The 27,100-nt window shown below is 44.0% G+C and overlaps 1 protein-coding gene across 5 annotated transcripts in view; it reads right to left on the bottom strand.

Annotated features, from left to right (window-relative positions):
• The window catches only part of VEZT (vezatin, adherens junctions transmembrane protein), a 71,979-nt gene that overhangs the window by 9,607 nt on the left and 35,272 nt on the right, over positions 1 to 27,100 (bottom strand). For 4 of the 5 annotated variants that reach the window (XM_088454575.1, XM_088454578.1, XM_088454577.1 and 1 more), the window contains exons 4-6: positions 12,458 to 12,633; positions 11,412 to 11,693; positions 4,269 to 4,418 (exon numbers count right to left, since the gene is read on the bottom strand). In XM_088454575.1, the coding sequence (XP_088310701.1) occupies positions 4,269 to 4,418; positions 11,412 to 11,693; positions 12,458 to 12,633 (608 nt within the window). The remainder of the gene's footprint in view (positions 1 to 4,268; positions 4,419 to 11,411; positions 11,694 to 12,457; positions 12,634 to 27,100) is intronic. The other variant, XM_088454576.1, reaches the window with a different exon arrangement.

Raw genomic sequence — 27,100 nt, 5'->3', positions numbered from 1 at the left:
AAAAAGGGGTTGTAAAATCTATTGCTTCACACAGATGCTGCTAACAGCACTTTAGATAGTTAAGCCAAGTGAAATGGACAGTTTACAGGAGATATTTTTTAAAATGGAAACACCATTTGCACTAACAAAAGTTTATGGGAAAGATTTCTGGACTGCACAACCTGACTATATATATGATGGGAGGTGCTACCTGATGAGACTAATTGCAGGCACAGAAACAGACAAATCTCAGGTGCACAACTCCAAATTATTAATAATATATATAAATGCAATTGGTTGATCTGTCTCAGGGCACCGCATTATCACACATTTTCCTTTCTAACACATTTTAACCCTTCACTGTGTGTTTAATATATATGTACTTCATTTTTTTATTTTCATTCTTTATATGCAGCTGCTCCTAACTATCTCTTTACACTGCACTTTTCTTACTATGGTGGTGCCCTGGGGCAAGCTTGGCTGGGCCGGTTTTGGGGGGTCCTGCGCTCTGGATTTGAACCCTAGTATGTTAGGGACCTACCCGAAAAAGGTTACCTGGATATGGTGGGTAGGCCCATAACCTTGGCCATGATTATGCTAAAAACCTCTATTGATTGCAAAATTTTATTGCATTTATATATATTATTAATCATTTGGAGTTGTGCACCTGAGATTTGTCTGTTTCTGTGCCTGCAATTAGTCTCATCAGGTAGCACCTCCCATCATATATAAAGTCAGGTTGTGCAGTCCAGAAATCTTTCCCATATACTCCATTTAATGTGCTTTATTGCACTTCTGAGGGAAAGGAGACGCAGTCATTCTGGATTAGCACCCTTACTTATTGGTTTAAAAGCATGGAGTATGGTAATGTATATGCACACTGTATTAGGCACAATTCTAGGTAAGTCCTACAAGTTATATACTGTAGTGCAACTTTGGTTCATTTTTGGGGCGTGGGTCCCCCTGGATTGCATTGGTTGATCTGTCTCAGGGCACCGCATTATAACACATTTTCCTTTATAACACATTTTAACCCTTCACTGTGTTTAATATATATGTACTTCACTTTTTTATTTCCATTCTTTATATGCAGCTGCTCCTAACTATCTCTTTACACTGCACTTTTCTTACTATGGTGGTGCCCTGGCGCAGCTTGGCTGGGCCGGTTTTGGGGGGTCTGCGCTCTGGATTTCCTAGTATGTTAGGGACCTACCCGAAAGAGGTTACCTGGATATGGTGGGTAGGCCCATAACCTTGGCCATGATTATGCTAAAAACCTCTATTGATTGCAAAATTTGATTGCATTTATATATATTAGTATTAATTTGGAGTTGTGCACCTGAGATATGTCTGTTTCTGTACTAAGAAAAGTTTGCAAATGACCCCAGTTATTAATTATTTAACATTATTTATATAGCACCAACATACTGGACAGCTCCAATGTGTTTATCAGTTTTACTGATATATCAGAAAGAGTAAAAGACTGAATACCCAGTCGCCGGCAACATCTTCTCGCAAGAGCTTTTCCACCATATACATTTGGAATCAGTTTGAAACCTGTGAGTTGTTAACTGAGATAAAAATATGGGAAAGACTATCCCGGGCCTGACCCGGGATTTGGAACATGTTTCCAGCCCGGGACAGACCCCTTTTACACCGCAGCGCCATTCATCCAAAGCCGGGTCAGCTCTTCCGGTGAAGGTGATCAGCGCTTCTTCCCCTCCCTCCCCGACCCTCTTACCTCACTCAGCAGCAGTCCAAAGACAGGGAGCGCGGGTGGGGTTCACTGCTCCATGCTGCTCGGCCAGTGATGATTGCAGGGGACGCTTAGAGATTATGTCATCTCCAAGCACCAGGTGACATGCGGCACGATCTGGTCATCATGACCCGGACCACAGAGTTTACACTGCAGGGTGACACGTGGACAACCCTGCAAACTACGCGAGTTTGGATCCCCGGGTTCCTGCACCCGGGCGGATCCATTTACACAAACAAAAATCCCGGTTTGATTCGTGTTCACGTGCATCAACTCGGGATTTTCAGGTTGGTGTAAAAGGGGTATCACTCTTATCCAATCCATCTCCATTTCCTACTTATTGCATATTAGGCCTGATTCATACCGATGGTTTGCGTAGAGGTCTGATGGTGGGTGGACTCCGCGGGTCCAGCCTCATTGCACTGAGTGCCCCCTAAGCCAAATGTGGGCAAAGAGAGGGTGGCACTGGGCAGCATTCCCAAAACGGGGGCATGTCGTCTGAGAATGCCAAGGCTGTCTGTGTCTTCCAACGCAGATTTACTATCCTCGTCAACACAGATGAGGAGATCTAGGTAGCCTTAGGCTTATAACCATATCAAGAAGATTAATGATTTGATCACAGTTGGTAACCTTTATTTTCTAATAACTAAGCAGCTAAAATATCCTGTGCGGAATCAATACTTTGTGTTTTTTAGCCTTAGGCTTACTCTGATGTATAATGCTGCAACCATCGCCACCATCTGATGCTTTGTCTTCGGACGCAGCACTCGGATATGCAATGCTGGCAGGAGGCATCTTTTGGCCTCAGACACCTGCTTTAGCAATATTTAGCAAAAATATTTAGCAAAAATTTGCACACAGCAGCTGCATCCAAAGACGCAGCTGCTGTTTGCATTGCGTACAACTCTGAATCATAGCATAGCATTCATCACAACATGCTTTCTACAGATGCAAATTTGCACTGTTTAGCTGGATTTGCTTCAAAGTCTAATTGGGGCCCATAGACTGACATACCTACAGATGTGTCCGTACATGTCTTTGCTGCCATTGCGCTAAAAAGCCCCTCTCGGTGTGCCAGGTCCTGTGAGACTCTGCTAGTACCGGGCATCTTTTTCTGCTGAAAATGTGTCTATGTCGCATTGCCATGCGACTAGGACACACCAGCAGGCTGTGCTGATTAATTTGATATTCGACACTTGTATATCTGTATGCAACTGAGTCTCTGACTCTGTATAGGAAGTGCCACAATGCAGCGGCTGCAGCTTTTTTTATTCCAAGTTCCGCTGTGCTTCATATAAAGACTCAGGAGCACACATATATAAAAGTGCCACATATCAAATTAATCAGCAGAGTCTGCTGGTGCATCCTAGTCGCTTCGTATTGCGATTTAGGCGCATTTTCGTCCAAAAAAAAAAAAGACACCCACCGCTAGCAGAGTAGCACAGGACCTGGCGGCTCACTCACGCCAGGTAAATCGCGCTGCCTGGTGTATTGAGGCTAGATGTATGAGGACACATCTGTAGCTGTTTATTTAGCAGTGAAATATCTTAATTTCTCTGTAATGCTGAGGGACACGAGAAGGGTATATCGGAGAGCAGTCACTGAGTGCTGGTTACAACTGTGAAGCTTAATCCCCTGCATCTAATCCCTCCTTCGGCCAGTTTCCTGTACAGCATCAGTGCCTCTGATTATTTGCATGTGTGCTGTACAAAACATATTAAGGGCTTACATTGCCAGCTGGGGCAGAGCTCCGATATGGAAACACAGCAGAATCACCTGTCAGCTGTGCGGATTCAGACACATTCAGCTCTAAGCAAACAGCTATTTTCACTGTATTGGTTAAATTATCTATTTTGTTACAAATGTTTTTACAGGATTATAAACAAGCACAATCCACCCTTATCATGTATTATGTTCTCTCTCTCTATGAAAGAACTTTATACAGTTTTGATTTGCATAATATGCAAAGACATTTTGGGTAAAGTTGAATATAGATCACTACCTGCATTCAGTTTATTCCCCCCTTGTAAATTGTATTTCCCAATCTTTAGACTGTAATGCTAGTGGACAGGAACCTCATTTTCTGTGTTACTGTATACTTCTGGAAATTGTCATCATGTGCCCTATAAGTACTGGGGGAAATATTTTTACACTAAAGTATAATAAAAATACTAAAGAGTTTTTGGGGATAGTTGTCTGCACTGACCAGCTGATCCTATAAATTGAGGGCATAGAATTTACTGCAATTCTCCAACTCTCACATAGGTCTAGAAAACAGTGGAATCTATAACACAGCGGCCTATCAATGCAGCCATGGGTGTAACCATAGTAATAGGTGCTGCACTGCTATTCTACTAGAGACATTTCTCATGTATGTACCAAATAGGTCATCTGTGCATCTTACCCACTTATGGCAGTGTCATGTTCCTACAAGGCCCATGTAATATTTTATATAACCGCATACATACAAATATATTTCACGCAAACTAATCTGTAAAGCACTGTACCTGAATAAAATCATTGTAAAGGATATTTTTTCAGCATGTATAATGTGGCAAGCCGTGACACCCGTAGGTTGGTTCTAACTGTCTTGTAGACGGCTTTGCGCAAACCAAGAAGATGCTGGCTTACATGTTTTCCAACTTTATCATACGGCCAAGCAGCACTGACCCTGTCAAGCAAACTTGAAAAGTAAAATGTGATACATCTGTACAGATGTCCTAAGCCACTTACGCCACATATATTATGCTTTCAACAAAGATTATTTATGTAGTCTAAACATAACAATTGCAATGTAAAACAGAACAGTTTTTAAACTTTTCTATACAGGTATGTAATTCTTATGTATGTTTCTCCAACTATGGCCCATATTCAATTTGAGCGGACCCGCGATACTTTTTCGCCTCTCTGACTTTTTGCCGACACCGCGTGTTTTGCAGGCGGAAAAAGTATCACGCGCGTGCCCGCGAATACCCGTATTCAGTTTGAAAGTACGCGAAAACGGGACCTGGCGAAAAGTGGAAAGTAATGACAGATTTGGGGAAATCAGCCTGACACCCCCCAAAAGATGCTCTGACATGGGGGTTCCCTATGGTACCCCTCGATTTGGCTTGCTGAAGGTATTTGTTGTTTTTAAACGGGCTCAATAGCTGCTAAATAGCGTTTTTGTATAAGTGGTGAAGAATAGTATTCAGGAGTTTTTTTGCAGAAAATAACTTATCCCAGCAAATTTGGGATACTTGAAAATGGGGGTCAGCATATTTTAAAGTTGCTAAAGTTAAGTTTAAAAAAATCTTGAAAAACCCACCTGCCACAAGCCCCTGCAATGAAAAAAACACCTGGGGCATACTTGGGGACCCCCCCAGAGTCTAGTTCGCTAGTTTTTAATTTTGTCCCCCAACATTTTTTTTTCACCCCCAAATTGAAAGTGATTTTTTTGGGGTGTTCTTAACTGTTTTTTAAAAAATTGTTGACGCAGTTTACCTTTGGGGGACTGTCTGAAGGCTGCACGGGGGTTCCCGCAACATTGCACCCCAAAACCCCAATTGTGCATTTTTTCCCGCCTGCTATTCATAAGCGAAACTTTTCCGCCTGGCGAAATGACGTCATCGGCAAAACTTTTCCGCGGATTCCGGCTTTTCACCTCAAATTGAATACGGGCCTATGTTATACAGCATTGTATTATTATTTAATGAAAGTAAAAAGCCGTTTGCTGCAACTGCACATCCTAACAGTGATAACCTTCTGCACCAAAGCACTGTTTAAAATGGAAAGAACCCCATATCGGGCAATTGTAACACTACCAGTGAAAGATTTTACTCTGTACATCTTACAGCCCCAGCTGTCAGCAGGTGATGTATAGGTTGGTGTGCACTTGAGGATCAAATGCGAGCTACAGTCAACTTCACCGACATTTAATGTTGGCGAAACAAGTTCTTTATTACAGGCTACAGGGGGAGCACATACATAGGTAGTACTGCAGCTTTATGGTGGATTTCCACTACTGGACAATCCCTCTGTACTGAAAATGGGGAATACATGTGCTGCATGTTTTATTGAGAAGGGACTGTCCTAACATCAACAACCCCATGAAAGATTACAGGAAATCGCTTGTGTCCACTATTTAACTGTTTAAGCCTCTAAAAAGGCACTGTAGACATTACTGACACATGACGCCATTGGTGAAGATCACCAACGACTCTTTATCATTAGTTTTCAAGTTGCAGTGCAGAAATATTTATTTTACATGTATGAAAGAATTGCTTGCATCGCTATAGGCATCAATAGGCCCTATTATGTTTACCAACCATAATATTTTTTTTTACTAATTAGATGTCAAGATTTAAAAGTGCGGATTTCGCCATGTATTTAGTTTGAAGGCTTTAAAAAACAACATTAATGTGAAGACAGTGATCCACCTCAGGATGGCAGGAAGTGCAAACACAGAAAAGTGCTGGTAAGTGCTATACGTTTTTACATTCATTATTCACAGTGTGTATGAAATACTTCAGAATATAATCTGTATGCATGCACATTTTTCCAGAAAATGTACTAGGAACGTTACATCTGCCACATGCGGGTATGTAATTCACTAACAAAAGAAAACACACTTTTTATTTAGGGATACCTAATAATGCTTGGCTGTTCGGCACTACATAAAGCACATGTGATATGATGAACTAAGTAGTATGGAAACGGTCAGCTATTGAATACTTTCACTATTGTTGTTCCTATGAATGCTGTACTCAGGGTTTTCTATTTTGGAGACAGGTTGATACCTACCATTTACCTATAATGCTGAGGAATACCATATTTTAGGTCTCACACAATAACAGCTTAAAATAATATGAGGGATGATTGAAAAGTAATGAAACTGCCTGTGTTTTTCTGTCCCATAGGTAGATGTGGCAACGCTATGCTGGTTATTGTGAAGCTCATACAATGATGTGACAACCTGCGGTTGGACTGCCGTAGTCTTCTTTGTTTGGTCACAGTGAGTGGAAGATCTTCGTACGTTTCATCTTGGCGGATGAGGAAGATGTGACGTGAAAAAATAAAAATACAAGTTGGAGATTTGTCCCTTTTTAACAGGCAGGTCTATTAAAATCCATCACTCTTTTTTAATGTCATCCATGGCGGATGAGGAAGACGCGTCAGAGATATGAGATTTAATTTTGTGTTAAACTTAAAAATCGGAAATGATACTCATGAAATGTTATGGAAAGCATACAGTGGAGAAACAATTAGCTGTGCTGCAGTATTTCGGTGGTGGAAGCACTTCAAAGAGGGTAATATGCGAGTAATAAAGCTCGTTCTGGGTGACCATCCACCGCAGTTACAGATGTCAACATTGCCAAAGCTGCAGAGATGTTGCCAAATTACAGAAGGTAAAGTTTATGCAAACTTTCGGCTTCACTTGGCATCTCATTTAAACGGGTTCTGCATATTGTGACAAAGGAGCTGAAAATGCATCACATGTGTACCAGGTGGGTACCCAGAAATCTCACAGAAGAGCAAATGTGATGACAAATTGAATTGTGCAAAAACACAGTTTGAATGTCGGAGAGGATACCCGATTCCTGACCTCGATTGTGACGTGTGATGAATCATGGATTCGTAATTATGATCCAGAATCCAAACAACAGCCCAGTGTATGGAAACACGCAAAGTCACTTCTGCCCAAAAAATTCTGTGCGATTCCTTCGGCGTGTAAAGTCATGCTTCTGCTGTTCTTTGATGGGCACTGTATGATCCTACAGCACTGGGTTCCCCGTGGACAGACAATCTATGGTGACTACTATGCAAACGTCATGAAAACCCATTTATGCGGAGCTATGAGGAAGAAAAGACCACATTTGCTGAAGAAACAGTGTTTTTTTTCTCCAAGACAATTCCCAACCACATGTTACTGCATTGGCAGCACTGACTGAAATTAATCAGACAGCACTGGAGCACCCTCCATATGGCCCGGCCTTAGTGCCCTGTGATTTCCTGGCATTCCCAACCCTGAAAAAACAACTGCATGGATAGAAGTTGTTAACAGATGATGAAGTGAAAAATGTCACAGAACAGTCTACTGCGCGTCTTTGAATCATTGTTGAAACACTGCAAAAAATGTATTGAATGTGAAGGACGCTACTATGAAAAATAAAAATGTTCAGACCCTGTGGAGTCATCCGATTCTGAATAAAAAAATTTGTCTCATTACTTTTCAATCAGCCCTCGCTCGTACTGTACATACAGATATACACCACAAACATGCATTTTGTTGTTTTGTCTGTGTTATGCTGCCCATCCACTAGGCAATTAAACCTAGCGATTGAGCAATAACGACCGTCATTATCGCTCAATCACTTGGTAGTCGCCCGCAAATCGTGCAGTTTAATGTCTAATACAACCAGCGATGCGCGTGCACGCTGGTCGTATTAGACATCTATCATTGGGCAAACAAGCTGGTCAACCTGATGATAACGTCAGATTCAGCATGTTGCCAGATGATTGATGTGCCTACACTGAACGACTGCTCATCACAGACTGACAAACGACTGTACGATTCCAATGTCGTAATCATGCAGTCGTTTTCAGCTCGTCTAGTGGATGGGCAGCATTAATATGGCAGTTATTAAATGGGACATTATCTCCTCTACGTAATGTTCCTTTTCACTGTATTTTTAGTAAATTAATTTGCATTTTTATGAACGGTAGTAGCCATATTGGGTGCCTGATCAGGTCAAATTAGAGATCAGCCATCGACTCGAATGGGTCAGTGGACATAGAACAATGGTAGTGACTTTATCTGGGAATTCAAGATACACCAACAGGATAGTTAATAAATGTTAGCACTGCTGAGCACTTTACAAATCTCAGGCACATATAAATAGTTGGCCTGTGTGCCGGTCTTCCCACTAGAAGTTAAGGGGTCTATTTACTAAGCCTTGAATGGAGATAACATACTAACCAACCAACTCCTGTAATTTTTTAAACACAGCCTGTGACATGGCAGTTAGGAGCTGATTGGCTGGTACTTTCTCTCTCTCCAAGGCTTAGTACATCTCCCCCATAATGCCAAATATCTTGAAGAACCACTATATAAATAGAGTCCAAATACATATGTAATAGTTATCCTGATCAATAACTTAGTTATTAACTAAAGCCGTGGTTCTCAAGCTCGGTCCTCAGGGCCCCACACAGTTCATGTTTTCCAGGTCACTTAGCAGGTGCACAGGTGTAGTCATCACTCACTGACACTGTGAGGAGACATAGAAAACATGCACTGTTTGGGGTCCTGAGGACACAGTTTGAGAACCTGTTAACTAAAAGGTATATGAAGCACAGTGATTGTATATCCTATGACCAGCATATATCATGTCATTTCCACCCACTGAAGAACACAAATGGGCCTCAGAGTAGCTACAATCTAGGCAAGCTGCTTAGTCCAAATTTCCGTAGCCCTTGTCCACTCTCTGAATACCAGCTTCATCTACTCCTTTTGCAAAAACTACAATGCGGGCAATTATATTTTTATTACGTCAGCCCCCTTCTCCTAACCTTTGTCACAAAATGCCATTTTATGTCCCTTAACTAACAAATGTAGTTCCATAAACCCTCTTATGTTGGATATACTGTATAGGCAAAAATGGCCCAATAATGCAAGTGTGGCCCCAAGACAAAACCAATGCCAGAGAATAACACCTTTACTCTGCATCAGCATGTTCCTGAGGCAGCTCTCTAGTTCCCCAGTCAATATGAAGTTGGCTGCAGCTATTAGTGCTACTTATGTAACAGGGAGAGGCATCCCTTGCCATCTCCAGTATATGCTGCACCCCCTGGCTCTATTATTATTATAGAGATCAATTGCAGAGGATCAGAAGGAACTGTGGAGAGCTGCCACAGAAGTATACATGTATGTATTTATGCATGAATGTTTGTATGTTACTGGATGTCTGTGTATATATATGCAAGTGTGTGTATATATTTGCCTGTGCACATTTTTATGTATAAGGCAGGTGGGTATGTACCCGCAGATGTAGAAGGATAGCAGAAGTCATTTTAGCTTTCCATGAAATGTATTTTAAGAACTCCCAGAACTCCTATGTAAGTAATTGTGAATTAATGGACATTTTACATTGTAAGAATCCTCCAGATGTAAGAATCTCTATTGCTATGTCTCTATGTGAAATCAGTATAAAATGCAGTGAAGCACCATTTTAGCACCTACTGTACTTTGCTTGCCTGTACGATGGCTAAGGGGGGAATTCAATTATCTGCTGTAATTTACCACATGCTCCCCCAGAGCTATTCAAATAATCTTTGAAGGCAGTCTGCACGTAACAGGGATTTCGGGTCTAGTCAGACCAGAAAAAAGATCCCAGATAAACAGCCTGTTAATGAGTGAAGAGACTCTGTTAACGCATAGGTCCGTGAACTTATCACGGAATGTATGTGTTAACACGTTATTTTAACTGGCGTTAAAAAGGGTCGGGTGAAAAAGGGTCTGGAATTGAATAGCCCCAGGTGTTAAAAGCCCAAGGCCACCACCCTTTTTCACCCCTGTTAAATTAGTGTGGCTAATTCAATTCTGCCCTATATTTCTAAAATACAGGTTTAGTCAGTTGTTTTTTTTTAACATGACAGATAGTGAAACCTTTGCTTTTTGATGGTTCAATGTACACAAACTTTGTTTAAGGCATTAAGGCACAAAATTAGTAAAAATAAAGTAACCTGCAGACTGTGTGTATAAGGTGTATATAAAACATAAATGCATTCTGTGTTTAGATTTGGGCCCCATTCCCATGATATTTCATTATGGAATGCACATATGCCAAAATACGGAATATTCCGATATCTGAAATACCCCTGGTCCCAAGCATTTTGGATATGGGAGACTCAACCTGTACACATCTTTATCAGCACTGACTGATATACAGTGGTGAACTTTTATTTAGAGCGCATCTAGTGCACTCTGCAAATGTGGGCTGCTCAGAGCCTACTCTCAGGAAATCACTGTAGCTAACACAGAAATCACATAGCAACCTGATCTATAGCATTTGGATGCAATAGCTCTGTAATTACTAAAAGGTACTAGGATGCATTTTACTACATATAAACAGTATACACTATTTTAGGTGTGTAAAAAAAAGGACATTCTTCTAGTAAGAAGTCTGAACAGTAATTATAGTACAGGTACAATCACACTATGGGCCGAAATCAATTAGCCACAAACCGTCGCAGCTAGGAGTTGCAAGTGTTTTTTTTTTTTACTGTAGAGACACTTTAATGTAACCCAAAATATTAAAATTTGCTGAAATACACTTACTGGCTATCATGTTTCCATCATTTGAAAACGATGGAAAAATCAACCATTTCATTGTCGCAAATAGTTTTTGTTTATGGCCACTAACTGCTTTCTATAATATCCTGCTGACTTCTTTACCACTTTTAGAGGTTCATGATGCTTTCCCCTCTTTCATAAACGTCACTTAGGTTGCGCACTGCAGAATTTACACGCACTGTTGCGATGCCTGCGATTTACTGGTTTAATTGAATTGTGCTGGTATCGGGAGCACACTTGATGAAAATATGCTGCAAAGTGTGCATTAGTGTAACACAGAATTTTACACTATGGAACTTGTGGCTAATTGAATTTGGCCCTATAAATAAAACTGAAAACACTTACAGAGTGAATCCTCGAGATATGACTTCTGTCTCCTGGATCAGACGCAGAGATTTTCTCACTAGGTTGGTAAAAGCTCGGCTGTTAGCAACGGTCATTTCCAGCTGGCCACAATATTTTTTTAATTTGACTTGCAGTCTGATTGCACTCCATGTTCTGAGCACTCGTAGGACGGCAAAAATGGCAAAGAAAAGTAGGCTGGGCCCCCAGATGAACAAGGAAGAGAAGTGCCATGATTTCAGTGCAGCCAGAGCACTGAGAAACGCAAACAATACAGACATATCCCTGGGTAAAGAATGGAAAATAGACAGTCAGGCCTCAAAGACATTAAAGGAGACCTATATTCAAAATACAATTTTTACCATGTGGTATAGAATTAAATATAACTGAAGTCTGCTATTAATGCCATCTCCAAATCTTTTGACATGGGCCTCAAATAAATGTCAAAAGCTGGAGTCAGCCTGGGACTAGAGAAATAATGAACAGTTGCTGACCAATCAATTATGTCTGTACCTGCATTACATGAACTGAATGGATGAAGCATTATTCAGGAAACCGGCATCACTGCTCCCAAACGTGAATACTAGCACTACACTATTCTGTGTTACTTCTGCCATCTGCATAGTAATTCTTTACAGAAATGAGCTACAGCACCGTTCCTGGAGACATCATCAGGCAGGAGTTATCAACAATGTAATAATTTATGTATTTGACCTAATTGGAGCCTATCTACTCCAGTAACAAAAAATGTTCACTTATTTTCTTGAACATTAAGTACAGTACACATATGCTGCATAAATAACTGAATATGAATATAAAATATCTTATCACAACCCCCTTCAAAACAACATAAAAAGTAAAATCCACTTAGCTATCCTCAACAAAAAAGTGTAACCAACACATTGGAAACTACTGAAAAGTGTCATTAACACACAAAAAAAACTGAAAATGATTGCTCATCATATAAGTAAGGCCCATTCAAATAATTCCCATTCTCTGTACATAATGTTTGAATAATAATGCAAAGGAATCCACTGGCTGGACTGTACCAAATATTAGGTGTTGCTAGGGAGCGTAGAGTTGGAAGATGTTCTTTCTGTTGATTCTGGGTCTGACCAGCAGACAGGATCCCTGGGTCAAGCAACTCAATCAGCTCTACATCCTCTTGTATCAGGACTTCCTGCAGCAGGATTGAACGCAGGCTATCCAGTCGGAACCCAATATCCTAACAAAGTTGAGAAAAAATAAAACAGATGGCCATTAATTAAGGGGAACATATCAAACAAAGAGGAACAGGTGCATTTTACTTACATATTCTGAATATAATTTCAAATAAGGGATAATGGACTTCACCTGTCAACCACATATACTATTACTACTGTTTATGTAAATATAGTGCATTACTTCAAAAGTGCTGTACATTTGCAGGAAAGAGACCATATTACAAAGGAGGCAGCATGTGAGTGCACCTTAATCGTTACAACTGATGAATACAAAATAGCCAAAGATTCAATAATCCGCAGAACCATTTTTTTCTCTTATTCTTCATCCCATGCACTAAAGTACCAGGTTTTACAGTCATCTTAGGCACACTACATAGGCTACAATGGGTGGGATAAGATATAACTGAATATGTGATACACATTGGAGAACTACAGAAAGACAAAGAGCAAGAGACTAAATAACTGATACTCACAGAATAAATCAGACCCACAGATTGTCTATCCTATCCACAAGCATGCCAGGCAACTCAACCATCTTGGGCTTATTACATAGGTTACAATGGATGGAATAAGTCACACATGGAAATATGATAAAGGGGAAACACAAAATATGACAATTAAAATTCACAAAAACTGACATGAAATACAAGAAACCGATCTAACACCTGAAAAAGACAAAGTTTTCAGATATTTATATAAAGGTTAATTGATAAGGGCCACATGCTAGTATCAAATATCACAGAGAATGTTTATTATATAAATATATACAGTATGTTTACATATTAGTAGACATCTATAGTACATGCTTGTGAAGACATTTGTGACACCAAACTGCAAAACATCTGTATATAATTGCAAAATGTATTTGTCAACAAAAACATGGGTAGAGTTATCTATACAGGAGGGTTATCATGGAAATACCTGGAGGATGGGTACCGACATACATTTCACCACAATCCTTCTGCCATAATCACACAAGGAAACAATTAAAAATACAGTATGCAAATAAGTATTGTACAAACCATTACTGGGGGAGGGGCTTAGCACTATAGTTTTTAATTAAACTGGTACACATAAAACAACTTTCCCTTGTCTGGCATAGGAAATGTGGATTTATAAATGTGCTGAGAGTTATCTGAAGAATTCATAAATGTTAATTAAATCTACTCTTGCTGTATTTTTCCAATCTTAGCAATTTGTGCTAAATTTAATATAACATATGTAAACACCAAATCTGAAATTTTCGTATATATGCCCAAACCAAGGCAAAAGTCACTGTTCAATGTTACTCGTAAACCTGTTAAAAAGTGAACAACTCCTCACTCAGTTACACATAGTGAATGCTCCTCCCCTGTATTTAGAATAGTACAGTAATGGAGTCTAATGCACAAGCTACAATCACTTGATTTTCTGTGTCATCTATTGCCCTGACCCTGTGTATGATACCACCAAGTACATTTTACACACTGTATTTAGGCAACAACAAATCTGAAAAGCAAAGCAGTGCCAAACCAACATCATTGCCGCACACAGGACGCAATTAAATTCCGTTGGATGTGCGGCAAAGAATCGCCATGATGCTGGGATGCACACATCTGCGTCACATATGGTACCAGAAACATTGCAAGTTTTCCTGTACACCGCTATGGGTTGTGAGAAAAAAACTGCAGAGTTGATTGTCGTCCAGAAGAGCACATTCTGTGTAATTGAATCGGTCCAATTATGTCTAATGTGTTAGAGAACAAGCTCCCTCCTAACTGGATTCAGTATGATTTACTGCCGGCCGCATGTCGGGCTCCTGGCATAGGTAAAATGACAGGCGTTGGGATATTGACGCCTGTCATTTAGCCCTTGCCGGGATTAGACAGTCGGGAAGACGACGATCGGGATTCCGTCCATCGGTTTCCCGACTGCTTCCCCAAGTTAATTGGTTGATGCTTGAAAGGTGCAACTACGTATAAAACTATGTACCTTTCAACATTTCCCTTATTACCCAGGAAACAGAATTGTGTTCTGTTCCACGGTACATATTGTCCCATTGCAGTTAATTGGGCTAAACAGATACATTTGATGTAACAATGTTAGAGCACACGTCAGTTTAGTTGGTAATATATTTTTTTATCCCCCTCGGGTACACATCAAAACGATGTCCAAAAGACGAGATAGTCGTTCCAATTACCCTTCATCCCAGAACAATCGATATAGAACGTACACACTGTGCAATCCTCCAATAAAAGGCACGATATATCATGTTGGAGGTTTGTATCCAATTCATCTTTTCTTCTGTACACACAATGCAATCATCGTGTAGATCACTGGCAGCTCAGGTGATTTCTTCGAAGATAAGATTGGACCAATAAATCTTGTGGTGTTCCGGTTGAGTGTACACACTGAGCGATGTGCACCACTTCGTTCATGACATCTTCCCATATGACGTGCAGCACATCAGATGTGAAGATGCGATGAACAACGCACGTGAACGCGCTATTGGGCGTACACACTATGCGATGTAGACGATATTGCTTTCCAATTTGCCTCAAAACGACAATTTTATATTGGTCAAAGGACAAGGTGTTTGTTATTTGGGCAGCATTGTTCAAAAGGAATTGAGTGTCTATTGAGGGGATGTCAGTTAGAAGAGATGTATAGTTAGTTATCTGTGGTCAGGAAGCCTGTCCTAATACCAAGCCTTTCTCAAAACAGATGCAACCTTGATGGAAAGGGAGAGGTCCTCCATCTTATGGTGTATTTTATCTTTAGTAGTCATTCCTTCTGGGGAAGGACCTCTGCTTCCAGTATACTGGAAAGAGGGCTACAACAGCAATAAAGGGACCACAACAGCCAGCACCTGCTGGCTGTTGACCCAAGCACATGGAACATACAAAATACCCATAAACGGAGTGTATCGTATGATGCAATTATTGGCACTCTGTTACAAAGAGCTGGAAATAATTTCATACTTTATCACAAGTGATTTACCATCAGCCAGATTGTTATCTAGTTTTTTATAGAATTGGAAGTGGTATCACATTCCCCATTATTGCACTACCCCTGATGAAGACAACAAAGATGAAAAGCGTTGGGTGTACAAAATCTGTGTCCTCAATACTGTAAAGACATAATTGCTACGAGCTCGTGTTCTTTGTTGGAAGGTACAAAGAATGGCATTATTCCATCAAGCAGTCCACCCTTTGCCTTCAAAACAGAATCAATTCTTCTAGGTACACTTACAAAAAGTTAGTATTTTGAAGGATTATAGTCAGGTGTATGATTAACCAGGTGATAATGATCATCATTTTTATATGTAGGTTGAAACACAGACATTAACTGAAACAGCAACAGCTGTGTAGGACGCTTAAGACTGGGTGAGGAACAGCAAAACTCTGCTACAAAGGTGAGGTTGCGGAAGACAGTTTTATGTCACAAGACTGAGCACAGCAACAAGACACAAGGTAGTCATACTGCATCAGCAAAGCCTCTCCCAGGGAAAGATTTAAAAGTAGACTGGGGTTTCAAGATGTTTTGAAGAAGCACAAAGAAACAGGCAATGTCGGGCAAAAAAATCTTAGTGCATCATATGAAAGACACATCATGCTTACTTCCCTTCGAAATCGGAAAATGTCCAGCAGTGCCGTCGCTCAAAACTGGCAGAAACCAGTGGGACCCAGATACACCCATCTACTGTTCAGAGAAGTCTGGCCATTGAGTGAGATGCTTAGGGGATAACCCCGAGAATATCCATTTAAGGTGATGGTGATAGAACTGTAGAGCTGTGACTCCTACTTGTGATGAGCTTTATTAACACCTTTCGCTTGTCAGTGCATTGAGTTTGGGGACATCCCCAAAAACACATTTTTGTGGTGCTGTGACTGCAAATCTGTGAAAAATACTGAGTACAATAATTTTGTATCTGTGTTACATGAGGATTGTGGCGTATTGTCTCCCTTTTTGTTTTACATAAACCTCCACATCTCCTAAGATTGGGGCCGAAAAAAGGGCAACGCGTCTACATTTATTACCCGAGGGAAGTAATTTTTATGTTTACTCTATGCGCCATTGTACAACAATGGAGTTTTTTGTATGTGTAATCTATGGAATTGAATGTGTGTTACATTTCTTGTGTTGGATATAGGCTGCTAGAGTTGCGCACTAAGAACAGTACCTTTTCTTCTTTTATTGGGATCATATAAACGTCTGCTGGGGCTTGCACAATGAAGAGACAAATTCCCGTCCCTAACTACACTACGAATATTAACTAATGCAATTAAAATTATTCCTGCAGCATCATATGTTGAACTCTTCCTCAACATATTTCACAGGACATATCTTTCCCCTCACAGTAGACACCTTAGGACTGGAAGAGGATCACTTCTGTCCTAGATGTGGGCCTTTGATGGCGGACCTTTTGCATTGTCTTTGGACATGCCCGGTCATATGCCAATCGTGGATTCAAATATGGAGATATGTCACTCGCCACTTGGTCACTAATGCCCCTTTCACCCCACACTGCTGGGTCGCATCCAGGATATTGTACACTGGTACATCCCGGGGGCCAAGCCGGCTGAGACCCATTTCAGACTGGTGGCCCGACCCTGCTTATTGCCGGGTCAATGAAGTCGCCGCCATCACGTGCCGAGTCGGCGCTTGGAGACTAGATTATCTCCAAGCGCTGCCTCTTCCTATGCTGTGAACGCATCCCAGGTAGCATCGACCTGGGTTACCTGTTCACACTGCACCGCAAGCCAGTTTGAACCTGTGTAAACCCTTCTCGTTACTCAGGTTATTTCAATTGGGCCCTTTCACACTGAGCAATATCCCGGGTTGCTGCGCATTCACGTGAAAACCTGGGTTATTGCTGGCAGTGTGAAAGGGGAATCATTCCTATGACACCCAAATGAGTCATATATTCGGCATTTTACCTGGGGGCACACGTGTGACACAGGGGGTATGTAAATTATTATTCATTATATCAGTGGCGGCTAAGAAATGTATCCTACAAATGTGGATAATGCCTACCTAACTTTTTCTAGAAAAGTTACTCCATATGTTTAGGATGGATTTGCCAAAAAAAGAAATATATATGGATCTTTTTTTTGATACATTGACACTCTCTCTCAGTTACTTAGGGAACAACTCTGAAAACGTTTGCGGTACATTGTGGTACGAAACACGTATGTACTCCAAAGACCTCCCAATAACCATTGCTACTACTCCCGCTCTGGGTGGCTGTGATATGCAGGTCCAAATCTAGTAATTTTATGTATTTACTAATATGTGGATATCGCTTCTTTTATTTTGTCTATATGCGATATTGACACTTTTTGTACTTTGTACTTCTGTCATATACTCGTATGTGAAACTTGTATTTGATATATTGGGTATTCATACTCAATAAATTAAAAAAAAAAAAACTTTGTTTAAAAAAACAAACAAAAAAAAAAATGAGTGCTTCTAATAAATCAGGCCAAATATTCAAAAAAATGAAAAAGAAAAATGAAATACCTGTAAATTTCATTAGTTGTTCAACTTTTTAAATGAAATAAGAGGAAGCTATAAGTGAGAGTGATAATAAAACAAGATATATGGTAAGAACTTACCTTTGTTATCTCTGTTTCTACGAAGTCCATAGGGTCCACAGGGTTGACCTTGGGGGTATAGCTGGATCTGGATCCACGGGCACCACGCAGTTAAAGCTTTGCTGCTCCCAGGATGCACTTGGGTCCGTCCTCCTCTATACCCCGCCCCGGCCACAGGCACCTCAGTTGGTAAGCAGCTAAGGCCGGAGGAGGAGACTAAACAGAGAGAAGGAAGACTGGAACACACAAGAAACCATACTCACAGAAATGGGAGACGGAAAACCGGTGACCAGCCACACAGCCCATTTGAAGCCAGGTGCGTCAGGGCGGGCGCCCTGTGGACCCTATGGACTTCGTAGAAACAGAGATAACAAAGGTAAGTTCTTACCATATCTCTTGTTTTCTACTTCAGGGTCCATAGGGGGTCCACAGGGTTGACCTTGGGGATGTCCCAAAGCAGTTCAACTAAGGGCGGGGACGCTCCTGTGCTGAAAGGAGTACCCGGCGCCCAAAGGATGCATCCTGAGAGGCGAAGGTGTCAAACGCATAAAACCTCAAAAACGTCTGAATTGAAGACCAAGTAGCCGCCTTACACAGCTGAACAGCGGAGGCGCCACGTCTAGCAGCCCAAGAGGGACCCACAGAACGAGTGGAATGAGCCTTAACAGAGGCTGGCACAGGTAAACCCTCCTGCGCATAAGCCTCACAAATAACTGAACGAAGCCAACGGGCTAACGTTTGCTTGTTGGCAGGCCAACCCCTCTTGTGAAAACCGAAGAGGACAAACAAAGAATCCGACTTCCTAACCGAAGCAGTCCGGTCCACATAGATTCTAAGTGCCCGGACCACATCCAAGGAAGCCTCACCAGCAGAAAGATCAGGTGACTGAAAAGCTGGCACAACAAGTTCCTGATTAATGTGGAACTTTGAAACCACTTTGGGCAAAAACTCAGGACGCGTGCGGAGCACTGCCCTGTCCTGGTGAAAAATCAGAAAAGGAGGGCGACAGGAAAGCGCCCCCAATTCTGAAACCCTCCTGGCCGAAGCAATTGCCAGGAGAAAAATGGTCTTAAACGTCAGCCACTTGAGCTCCACCGACTCAAGCGGCTCAAAAGGAGGACCCTGCAAGACCCTCAGTACCACCGTCAAGTCCCACGGAGCCACCGGAGGCACGAAGGGAGGCTGGATCCTGAGAACACCTTGGAAAAAGGTGTAAACATCTGGCAGTGTAGCAATCCGTCGCTGAAACCACACGGACAAAGCAGACACATGAACCTTCAGAGAGGCCAGGCGTAAGCCGAGGTCCAAACCCGATTGAAGAAATTCCAAGATTCTGGAAACCCGGAACACCATAGTTTCTGGATTCACACCACTGAAAATAAGTGCGCCGCACCCTGTGGTAAATCCGCGCGGAAGCAGGCTTGCGTGCCCTAAGCATGGTACCAATCACTGAACTGGAGAAACCCCTAGACCTCAAGACGGCTGTCTCAAGAGCCACGCCGTCAAAGACAGCCGACCCAGATCCGGGTAAAGGCAGGGCCCCTGAGACAACAGGTCCCGACGCTGAGGAAGAAGGTACGGAGCGTCGATGGAGAGGCACCTCAGATCGGAATACCAAGGACGTCTGGGCCACGCCGGAGCCACCAGCACGAGCGTGCCGCCGTCCTGCTTGAATTTCCGCAGAACCCGAGGAAGTAAGGATATCGGAGGAAACAGATACGCCAGGTGAAACGTCCATTTCACCGACAGAGCGTCTACCAGACAGGCGCCTGCGTCTCTTGTCCTTGACCCGTAAACGGGCAACTTGTGATTGTGACGGGAGGCCATCAAGTCCAGCTCCGGCAGCCCCCACCTGTCCACGAGTAGCTGAAACACCTCTGGGTGAAGCGACCATTCCCCGGGATGCACATCGTGACGGCTGAGGAAGTCCGCCTCCCAATTGAGGACTCCGGGAATGAAGACAGCCGAGATCGCTGGAACGTGACACTCCGCCCAAGCAAGAATGCGAGACACCTCCGACATTGCTGCCCGACTGCGAGTTCCCCCTTGGTGATTGATGTACGCCACCGTGGTGGCGTTGTCGGACTGCACCTGAACCGCCCTTCCGTGAAGAGCGGGGCCGGACGACTGCAGGGCCCTGTACACAGCCCGCAGTTCCAGGATGTTGATGGGGAGAAGTGCTTCTTCCGCGGACCAACGACCCTGAAGCGATAATGAGCCGGTCACTGCCCCCCAACCCCGAAGACTGGCATCCGTCGTGAGCAGGACCCAGTCCGGGATCCAAAAGGGGCGCCCCTCGACCAGATGCACCGTCTGAAGCCACCAAGCCAAAGACTGCCGAACCTCCGCGGACAACACCAGCATCTGGGAGCGGATCCGGTGAGGTAACCCGTTCCATTCCGATAGAATCAGCCCCTGCAGGGGCCGGGAATGGAACTGGGCAAATTCCACCATGTCGAATGTCGACACCATGGACCCCAGAACTCTCATAGCTGAATGGACCGACAGGCGGCAACTGCTCAGGCAACTGTGTATCCGCAGCTGCAGGGAGGAGACCTTCTCTGGAGTCAGGAAAATCCGCTGCTGACGAGAATCCAGCAGGGCTCCCAAATGAACCATCCGCTGTGATGGAATCAGGGAGGACTTCTTCCAGTTTATCAACCACCCGTGTGCTTGAAGACAAGCAATGGTCAGGTGGAGATGTCGAAGAAGCACCTCCGGGGAGCTCGCCAGCAGCAGAAGATCGTCCAGGTACGGCAACAGACGTAGACCCTGACCCCGAAGGTGGGCAGCCATAACCGCCATCACCTTGGTGAACACCCTCGGAGCCGTGGAAAGGCCAAAAGGCAACGCCCGAAATTGGTAGTGATGGTTCAGGATAGCAAACCTCAGATACCGCTGATGTGCCGGTGCTATGGGCACATGGAGATAGGCGTCCTGGATATCGAGGGAGACCATATAATCCCCGGGTTCCATCGCCAGAATGATGGAACGTAACGTTTCCATCCTGAACCTGGGAACTCTGAGGTATCTGTTCAGAGACTTCAAATTCAGGATAGGGCGATGAGAACCATTGGGTTTCTGTACCAGAAACAGAGTAGAATAGTACCCCGTCCCGCGCTCAGACTGCGGAACGGGAACAATGACCCCTGCTTGTAGCAAGGATTCTATAGCTACCTGAATCTGACCAGCTTTGGTCTTGTCCAGAGAAGGACTCGTACAGAAAAACTGGTGGGGCGGCCTGAACCGAAAAGACAGGGCGTACCCCTGAGAGACTACTTCTCGAACCCAGGCATCCGTGGTGGTATTGTGCCAACACTGGGCGAATTGGAGAAGTCGGCCTCCCACTCTGGGGTCCCCCAGAGAGAGGCCCGTCCCATCAGGCAGCAGGCTTATCCTCCTGCTTGGAAGAAGGGCGCCGAGCACTCCATGCCTGCTTCTTGGGCTTGGGTGCGGCCTTGGTCGCCGAATGTCTCGGGAAGGACTGGCCCTTGGCCTTACCCTGAACCCGAAAGGACCGAAAGGCAGAGCTCCTCACTTTAGCCGGCGCAGAGGCCGAAGGGAGAAAAGCCGACTTGGACTTAGCCAAAGTATCCACTATTCTGTCCAAATCCGGACCAAATAGTAAATCACCATTAAAAGGCAAGGCCTCCAGACCCTTTTTTGAATCTGCATCAGCCCTCCAGGACCTCAGCCACAGGGAGCGCCGAGCAGATACCGCTGCAGCCGACACCCTAGAAGTGAGCAGGCTGGTATCCAAAGACGCTTCCCCAATATAGGAAGCTGCATCCCGCATCTGTCCCACTAACGCTCTCTGGATATCCGGAGCCTCATCAGGAAAGGTATCCTCCAAGGCATTGGCCCATGCCTCAATGGCTTTAGCCACCCAGGAGATAGCCATGGACGGGCGAGCCACCGCCCCGGAAAGAGAATAAATGGACTTTAAACAAGTCTCCACCTTCCTGTCCGTGGGATCCTTCAAAGAGGAGATAGACGGCAATGGCAACGTCGCGCTTTTGATCAAGCGGGTAACGTGGGAATCCACCGCCGGCGGAGTTTCCCATTTCCTGCAATGAGCTTCAGGAAAAGGATAGTTCGCCGCCAACCTCTTCTGTGGATGGAACCTCTTACTAGGTAATTGCCAGGCCGCCGCCATATGATCCGATAATTGATCAGACAGGGGGAACACAGTTGAGGTCACCTTGGCCTTTTTAAAATTAGGAAACTTCGACCTAGGAGCCGGCGCATCATCCTCAACATGTAGGATAGCCCGCACCGCCCTAACTAAGGCTGGAACATTAATGGAGGACTTAGCTTCCACCTCCTGCCCCATGACATCAGAGTCAGAGTCCTCATGGATTTCTCCATCATCTGAGGACACTTCCGAGTCCGACAACTGCGCAGCTAGTGAACTCACAACCGGACGTTTAGACACCCTTGGTGGCACATCACCTTGCAACATAGACTGAAACGCCGAGGATGAAGCCGCCAGACTCTGTACGGAGCTGGATAGAACATCCACCCAAGGCGGAGGAGCCGTCGGAGCAACACTCTGCAAAGGCACTACAGACTGACACGTCCCTGGGGAAGACTGCACATACACAGGCAGTCCCGAGTAAGGACCCACAGTCTGGGCCCCGGGGGAAGACCGCAACATTTGTGGAACCCTCGGGGAATGGGGGATGGTGGGCTGCGGTAACGCCCTAGAAGGGACCGCTGATGGGACCGATAACCGGTCCGCAATAGACGCCAGCACCTGTGAAAACATCGCCCAAGGAGGGTCCTGTGATACAGGGGGGTTGGAGGGGCCCGGTACCAGCTGGCACCGCCCGCACAGACCATCCTGAGATAAGTCCTCCCCATCAACTCCAGCAGCACAGCGTCTGCAGGAAAATAGCACAGGAGCCACAGAGCGCTCAGTCTCCTCATCCGACATGATACCGTAAATACACAAGAAATAGGTATCACCAGAGGAATTACGGTTTTAACACCCGCGCACTCACCAGTATGCGACACAACAGCCCAGATATGGTACTGTGTAGCACACAACAGTATGTGACTGACCCCACAAATACGTGTTTTATATATGTGAGGGTCTCAGAAAAACGCCCTTCCCCCACACACCTGCCGGGCCGTAGGAGAAGGAAAGGGATAGTTATAAGCTGACAGTAAGGAGAATAAGTCACAGACAGGCAGCACTAGCAATAGTCACATACAATGCAGAAAAGTTATACTCACTGCACCTTCCGCTACAATCAACCGCCCAGATTCAGTGTCTGGGAGGGCTATAGCGCTGTGTACACTGTCCTTTAGCAGGGGAGAGGTACACAGGGGGACCGGTCCACTTGATACCGCCTGGGAGTCTGCGATGTGCCAGTAAAGATGGCCGCCGGAGACCTCAGAGGAGGAGTGGCCGAGAGATAAGAGCAGCTCAGCGACGCCAGACTGCTTGTTGAAAGGCGCGCTGAGCTGAGGGGAGGAGCCGCTAGACAGGGAAGGCTGCCTCCCCTGGCTAGCAATTAACCCCCGGGTTGCCGGTCCCGCTACCAGCCTGATACCCTGGTGGTCTAGCGGACACGCGGGGTATTCCTCAATTGAGGGGGAGCCCGCCGCCGCCGCTAGCGCCTCCGGTCTGTCCCCAGAGACCGGAGGCTCCTGACTGCATTGAAGTATCCACGGGCCGCCGCACGCGGCGACCCGCGGCTTACCTGATCCCCGTCGCGTCCGGCAGCAGTCAAGGGAGTCCCCAGAGCCCGGCTAGTACAGGCTCTGGGGTCCCGCCGCGATCCCCAGAGCTGTACTGGCGTCGCGGCGCCAGCGGGGAGAAGGAGCGGCAGCGTGGACGTCCTAAAGGACAGTCTGATGCTGCCGCTCTAAAAGTGTAAAAAAAGAAGAAAAAAATAAAAAATTTTTCTTTTAAAATAAAGCTTAGGGGCTGCTCCTGCAGCCCCACTGCGACAGGGTGACCCGACTCCGGCCGGGCACCAACTAAAACTGAGGTGCCTGTGGCCGGGGCGGGGTATAGAGGAGGACGGACCCAAGTGCATCCTGGGAGCAGCAAAGCTTTAACTGCGTGGTGCCCGTGGATCCAGATCCAGCTATACCCCCAAGGTCAACCCTGTGGACCCCCTATGGACCCTGAAGTAGAAACAGATATTTGACAGGCCCAAACAGCGCCCCCTGACCTGTGGTGCCCTGTGCGATGGCACCGGCCACACTACCCTAGCCGGGCATACACTATACAATTATAGGGGCAATCCGCCCGATATCAGCAGATTCCCCCCAATAATTGTACTGTGTGTGTTATATTATTTATAATATTGATCGGTCGGGCATGCCGGATTGTCCAGCATGCCAGTCTATATTTTGTAAGTTAAATGTCGGCGCATCAGGCACTGTATGCCCAGCCGCGGCCGACAGACAACCATTTCCCCTGTTCCTTAATATCCCCTCCCTGGGGGCAGAGCGCAGATATCGGGGCCAGTACACTGAGAGATATCTCACAGTGTATGCCCGCAATATCTGCAGGGTGACAGGCTGCCAGATAAAATGCCTGTCAATCTGACAGGTATTTTATCTGCCAGTGTATACCCAGCATAAGGGGAAATTCAATTAGCTGCGATAATTTACAGCCGCTAATTGATCCCCCGGGTGCTGTTCAGTTAGCCCCGAAGCCAACAGTCATCACTGATTTTTTTTCACCTGTCTGAGGCAAGTTAAAAAAAAAATTCCCAGAAGACAGCTCCATTTTTGCGATTGTGGCAGCGAAAACACATAGGTCCGCGACCTCATCACGGATCCTATGTATATTCACCTGAAAACAGATGATTTTTCAGGCGAATTAAATGAGATTTAATTGAATTGCCCTAATGCAAAAAAAATGCACTAAGTCAAGTTTTATTGGCCGGAAAGCAAATTATCAGGGCTAATTGAATTCCCTCCTATATGTTTAACTTGCAAGAGCATTATAGATCCATAAACGATTCTAAAATACCTCCGTGTATGATGAACCACTGCAGGAGAGAACATGGTAATAATGGGAGCAGTTTATATTTCATAATATAGCAGGTTGTGTAATATTCAAGATGGGAATAGCTAGAAGATGAAGCAAAAAGGATTAGAAGACTAAGGGGTCTATTTACTAAGCAGTGTTAGGAGACAGAGTGAAAAGTGATAAGGTGCCAGCCAATCAGCTCCCAACTGTCATTTTTCAAACACAGCCTGTGAGATGGCAGTTAGGAGCTGATTGGCTGGCACCTTATCACTTTTCACTCTGTCTCCTAACACTGCTTAGTAAATAGATCCCTAAATGCTGTTGTTAGGCTTCCAAAATAGTTTTTCAGTTTGTACTGTAGTATTATTTCCTAAAAATTACTAACTGGTTTCAGCTTGCTGGATATGATTCACCAGTGAGGTGCGTGCCTACTGATGCACAGGAAGCCACGTGAGCACAACACACCAGCATGGATCTGTGCCGAGAAAGTGCAGTAGGCTGAGTAACACGTTAGCCATTTATCCATGATCACTTCATGTCTTCAGGCAACTACATTGTGTTGGATTAGTTCTCATTATGCAAAATAAACCAATTTTTGCAATGAAAGTATTTTTACATTTTGATAGGAGTTATACCAAAATGTATAAATAACATACTTTTACATAAAAAAGAAACAAAAGCTAAGCAGGTGCTCAAGCTGATAAAGGGCCAGTGAATAGCCAAAATAAGTAGTGCAATAAAATTCCATTTGCAAAGAAAACAATCACACAGCCCCTACAGATGTGTCCACATACATCTAGCCTCCTTGCACGTTAAAAAGCCCTTCTAGTTGCACCATGCTTTGGCGTAACTTGGTAGTGCCGAGCGTCTGTATGCGAAAGGCACATTTTTCACTCACTACTACCACGCTAGGTACTGTACGATACAACTAGACAAATGCTGTACCAGTCCAGCTGGAAGGGCCATTAGTCCATTCCACATATAAAAACATTCTGCTAACAGTCCTACATTTTGTAGTCATCCCATTTCTGAGGATGTGGGAGTAGGAGGAAGAGTGTTAAATTCTTATCTTTCTTATAAAATGTTACATTTAACTTTACTGAATTATAATAATTAACTGTGTTCACTACTTAGAAAACAAACACAGCTTAGTTTGGATTTGTTTTGTTATCTGTATTATCTTTGTACCTGTGTGTAATAAATCTTATTTACTCTAAAGAGAATACTTCACTATAGTTTGAATCTGATGTGTGCCCAGTGGCTCTCAGATTCTACATTATATTCATATTTAAATACATAGGCCTACTTATCGGGGTTCAACTTCCTGATCCAGCAGCTCCCCTGGAGCACCAAAGGTCTAGTAACTATAATGTCTGCAGTTTGAAATAAACCCACCTTATTAGAGCCAATGGACCACTGAAGCCTTAAGGAGGCCTGCCAGGCTAGGTGAGCGCCATACCCCATATAAAAAGACAGGAATATTAGCACATATTACTAGGAAATACAACCTAATATTAGCAGTAGTCATGTAGTACATTTTTACACACAGGTGTGCTTACTACACTAGTGGCTATTACTGGCACTGACAAAATAATTCAGTAATCAAGGCAAGAACTAGATAAATTTACATACAGTATTAAAACAAGCTCCTAGAAGTGCTGCCTAGTTCACATAAAAAGTGCCACTATACTTATATAACAAATAATGACAATGAATGTGATTCTTTCATTTGGAATATCAGTGAAAGTGAAAATGTAATGAACGTGTGTAGCTGCACTGACCTAGGAGGAGCTAAAACAGTAGTACAGTGCTTCCCAAACTGGGTCTTGTGACCACAGGGGTGCTACACGTGGCTTGTCCAGGAACAAATCAAAATATTTATGGTCAAATGTAATTGGC

This window comes from Taudactylus pleione, unplaced genomic scaffold, assembly GCF_031769625.1.
Source record: "Taudactylus pleione unplaced genomic scaffold, aTauple2 ptg000040l, whole genome shotgun sequence".
NCBI classification, from domain to species: Eukaryota; Metazoa; Chordata; class Amphibia; order Anura; family Myobatrachidae; genus Taudactylus; species Taudactylus pleione.
The sequence above is the reverse complement of the archived record's forward strand: the minus strand, read 5'-3'. Positions and strand labels throughout refer to the sequence as shown.